The sequence below is a fragment of the Sceloporus occidentalis genome, unplaced genomic scaffold, assembly GCF_023333645.1.
Source record: "Sceloporus occidentalis isolate IW3139 unplaced genomic scaffold, rSceOcc1.0.p SCAF_31, whole genome shotgun sequence".
Classification (NCBI taxonomy): domain Eukaryota; kingdom Metazoa; phylum Chordata; class Lepidosauria; order Squamata; family Phrynosomatidae; genus Sceloporus; species Sceloporus occidentalis.
In genome coordinates, this window is record NW_028317011.1 from 79,540 (window position 1) to 84,206 (window position 4,667).

The 4,667-nt window shown below is 45.9% G+C and overlaps 1 protein-coding gene across 1 annotated transcript; it reads right to left on the reverse strand.

Annotated features, from left to right (window-relative positions):
• Positions 1–2,695: 2,695 nt before the first annotated feature.
• On the reverse strand, positions 2,696–3,752 carry LOC149298641 (small ribosomal subunit protein eS27-like). Its single transcript, XM_089487197.1, has 3 exons — positions 3,676–3,752; positions 3,463–3,573; positions 2,696–2,724 (listed from the first exon to the last, which is right to left on the reverse strand). The coding sequence occupies exons 1-3, from the start codon at positions 3,692–3,694 to the stop codon at positions 2,696–2,698; spliced, it is 159 nt and encodes a 52-aa protein (XP_089343323.1). The 5' UTR covers positions 3,695–3,752.
• Between the last annotated feature and the right edge of the window lie 915 nt (positions 3,753–4,667).

Genomic DNA, 4,667 nt, shown 5'->3' on the forward strand with positions numbered 1-4,667 from the left:
GCGCCAAAACCAGAAAAAGGTCCCCAGAGTAGACGATCACTCCTCTGTGGTCGTAGCTGCATGAGCGGCCAAGGCTTGTATCCCGCGGCGAGAAGGACGAGCAGCGTCCAACCTCCCAAATCTCCAAGATCTCGGACCTCGAGGGTCAGCAGGACGATCCCCGGGCAAATCAGGCAGGCTCCAGTCAGAGATCTGGATGTCAGGTAGGCGTAGATCCCGGAGGAAGGTCGACAATTCCCTGTGGTAGCGGAGAGAGAAAGTAGCGTCCATAGAGCGGACGTTGAGGCTGAAGGGGTATCCCCAAAAATATTGTAGTCCGCGTCTCCGGAGCTCAGTGGTTAGAGGGCGCAATACCCTACGAGACCGGAGGGTGATATCGGAGAGATCCTGGTAAAAGGTGATGTCAGAGCCATTGCAGGGCCAGGAGAAAATCAGCCGAAAATCCGTGACGCAGCAAATGACATCCCTCGGAGGTGAGTTCGGGGGACCTCGTGGTCTCAAAGCCCTGTGGGCCCTATCCAGTCGGATCACCACGTCGGGCGGACGCTCCAGCAGGCTGTTAAACAGGAGTTGCATGAGATTCTCAACATCCTCAGGCACACGGGGGTCAGGTTCAGGCAATCCTCGGATGCGGATATTGTGGCGCCGGCCCCTGTTGTCGAGGTCTTCCACATGGCGCCGGTATTCGGCTAAATAGTAAGCGTGCTGAGCAGAAGCCTGCGTCAGTGCCGCCGTTGGTTGGGCATGTTGAGCAGTGGTCGCTTCCTGCGTCGCGAGCCGGCTTTCCACTCTAGTGAGTTCTGTCCGAAGGCCTGCAATGGCGTCGGCAACGGTGAGCTTGAGCTCTGAGATCAGGGTGGAAAAATCCTCGCGCCAAGGAGCTGAAGAAAAAAGCTGTCTGACGTCCGCCGAGCAGGTAAGTGCGGGTGAGGCCACAGGCGGGGTATCGACATCTCTGTCCCCCGAGTCACGGGAGCTCGAGGGTGACGCGACCTCGTGGTCTGCAGACGGCTGTGAGGCCAACACCGCTGGGGTGCGAAAATACTCCCGGAGGGAAGGGAGAGACGACGCGGCACCATCCCCCGCCGATGACTGGGTCGAGGACTGTCGTTTGTTGCGAACCATATCGAGAAAAAAAAAAGCGGGTATGTGCTAGTGAAACTGGGTAACCGGAGCTCAAGTCTTAAGCGACCATCTTCCCCAACAGTTAGCCACGCCCCTTCTTGTTTCTTCCTTTTATTTGCCGACCTACCCCCCCCACTTACATCACTTTTAACACTCTATATGCCACTCTGCCCCTCCACCCGACTTACCAATGCATCCCCAGACTTGTCCACCATGTTCCAGACTCCCTGCTGTCTAGTGGAAGCAGCTGGCGACGCTACCCAACACTTCTGCTGGGCTTCTATGACTGAGCACCAGAAGGTCACGTAAGGATGGTGCTCAGTCATAGTAGTACTGGAGGTTGTCTGCACGCATAGCACAGACGTTCACCGGCTGCCAGAGAGGAGGATCCAGGTCCCCTGCAGCACTGCGAGCCAGTGTACGTCTGCGCATTCGCACAGACAACCTCCACTACTGCCAGCACGTCCAGTGTTCCGTCATAGAAGCCCCGGCAGCAGCAGAGGTTGCCTGCACGCATTGTGCAGACATCCACCGGCTGCCAGAGACGAGGATCCAGGTCCCCTGCAGCGCTGCAGGAATCTGGATCTTAGTCTTGTAATCAGATCTCTATTTGGAGGTCTGATTAGAAGATGACCTGAAAAATTCCCATCTTATATTTGAGAGCATTTGCTCTGGGAAAAAAACCTTGTCTTATCTTTGAGCAAATACCGTATATGAAGATATTTAAAATGTGTTCTATAAATAAAAGATTTAAGTAAGTTATACATTACATTTTACCAAGTAGTTGTCCAAAACGTGATGAATTTTCTGGTTGGAGATGGTAATGGCCAGTGGGGAGTGATATAGCTACCCTTCAAAAGGAATGTAAAGAATCTATAAATCTGTTACATCTCACAAACTTAAGATTTCTGCAAATCCTGTTTTTTTCTAGTGTGCAATTGTAAAATGGACTGAAATGGGTCACACAAAAGGGATATGTAACGTACAACATTTTGCCCAAAGAAAGTCACCAAAAATCCAATAGTTTTACCTGTTGGGCTTCTCAGTATAATGCAGTGAATTTTTGCATTTTATGGTTTCTTAGGAGCCATTTTAACACAAATCCATAGCTAATGTGCGTACACAGCCTCCTCAGCACTCTGGCAGGAAAAGGATTAAGCAGACAGTACGAACGACAAGGCTATTGCTACATGGCAAACATTTTTCTGTCGGGGCGGAGGCTGTCTTTTTCAGTGAGCAAAGCATTCCCTAAAGGCCCAATTCATTGTTGCTTGTACATCCAGTAGATGAAAACCAGCAATATAAAACCAAATGCAGTATCTTAATACAGTTTTCTAAAAACAAAAAAAAAAACACTACAACTAAATCCTTTGCAAATTTGTGTTTATTTAGGAAATGGTTTGCACGTTATCTTCAACTGGAAAAATCTCCCTGAATTTGAGAAGCCAGCAAGATCATACTACACCACAGCAAGACAAGTGGTTTATAGGACCAGACGTAAGGCAAATCATCCTGAGGGGTGAAACGTTCATTTTGTGATCAGCAGCAAGTCAAGCATAAGAGGGGATGATTAATGTTGCTTTCGTCTGAAAGAACATCCTGCAAACAGATAGTAAAGTGAATACAACATGCGTTATAAAGGTGGTCATAAAACATAACTGGTGCACTACTCTGATGGCAGCAGTTCACTGTATTGTTTTCCAGTGGTCCTCAACACCATTTAATAAATTAAAACACACACCCGATCACACAGATACATTTTCAATGGGCTCCCTTTATAAGGCCCAACACTTGGTGTCTGCACAGTTTTGCTACACAAACCAACACAATACCTAGCGGCTACATTTGATTTTTTAGGAAGCAAGCTTACATGAACATCAAGGGGCCATATGAGCCAAAAAATACTCCAGCCATATGCGTTTAAATGTGGTCCCTAAATTTCCACTGTGTGTCCATCACAGAACCTATGTAATTCTGCAGAACTGCCCTGTATGCATTTGCCCTGCAGGTGATGAGTTCGGCTGAACACATTTCCTGACATTTAGCTAACTAATGTTATATTCAGCAAATTACAGGGAATAGAAGTTTTAACAGTGCACAATTACGTCATTTTTACCATGAAAAGAAAAAGGGGAGGGGGTGGTTAAATTTCAAACCCCAGGACTATCAATAACCCAAGCACTAACAGTCAACACAAGACAAAGCTGCAGCTGGACATTATAGAATTAAGGTCTACTCAAGGATTAATTAGGCTAGCCTGATATACCACAGAATCATTTTTTTTGTATTATTGCTTTAACCTATGCTTCCGTTATGTCAAGCAAACATATCAGATACCTTCCGTAAGCCTCGCTTTGCCACCTGTTGGTTGGCACAACACAGTTGAACATCCTACACACAAAACTACTGTTTGTGCATGGCTAAAAACCGTTGTGATCTTGTAGCAACCTGAAGAAATGAAAATGAAAGCAGTATTTATTATGCGAACTCCCCAACAGACACACAAACGCCATCCTTCTTTAATGAGCATACAATCCGAGACTCGCTTACCGGGGCATTTGACATCCATGAAGTAAGAGTTTGGACTCTGTACCAATCTCTTTTTCTTATGTCTTCTCTTTTCCTCCTCGGAGGACGGGTGCAGTAAATCTTTAGCCAACTAAAAAACAAACACTGTGTATTAAAAACAGACACTTTTCATCTTGGTACATTTTCCCCATTCTTCACAATTCTTCAAATATGCCTTGAATGTTATTTAGTATCCCACTCACTTGATACCAGTTATGTGACTGCTTCCTAAACCTAGTGACTTTAGGTTTAGATGCAATCTTTATAACCATGAATTACCCCTTGTGCTTCAGGTTCCACTTCACTTTTAGAATGCAAGGTCCAGTAAGCAGGCCATCCGATCCTTTTGTCTGCTCAAAAGGTGCCATTATAACGTAAACTCTGCGATGCCAATAAGAAAATATTCACCCAACTAGTGTTAGGCTCCTCTCGCTACGTTAAGAGTAAGCTTAAAGCCAATATTTTCCATCTCAGCCAAATATTACCACTACCCTAGTTCAACTCTATTACTGAAATGCACAATTAGAGCCAGATTGAGAGTGGAGAACATGGAGGGGCCCATACCCATCGTATCTGTCCCATGAAGAGACAATGCAATCGGGTCTGGCAACACGTTCTTGGATGCAAGGAACATACAGGACGGAAGTGTAGGATGTGATAAGGTGTGCGTGCAGAATAGAGGTTACAGGACACAAATTCTAAAAAGCAGGCTAACAAGATAAAAAATGCAGAGGGGGAAGAAAATATCGCAAAAAAGGAAGAATAGGGAAGAAAGTCAGGTGGCAAAAAGCAGAGGAAAAAACTTGCAGGAGGTAGAATAAAGTAGAAAAGCAAGGGAAGTTAGCGTTATGGATTTGCTGAATGCTTTACATATAAACTAGGGAGGAAAAAGACTCCCAGGCTTCACTGTGGCAGTGTCTGAAGATTCAGCTTCTAAGCCTCTATGAAGCAGCTGACTATCATTTATCATTAAA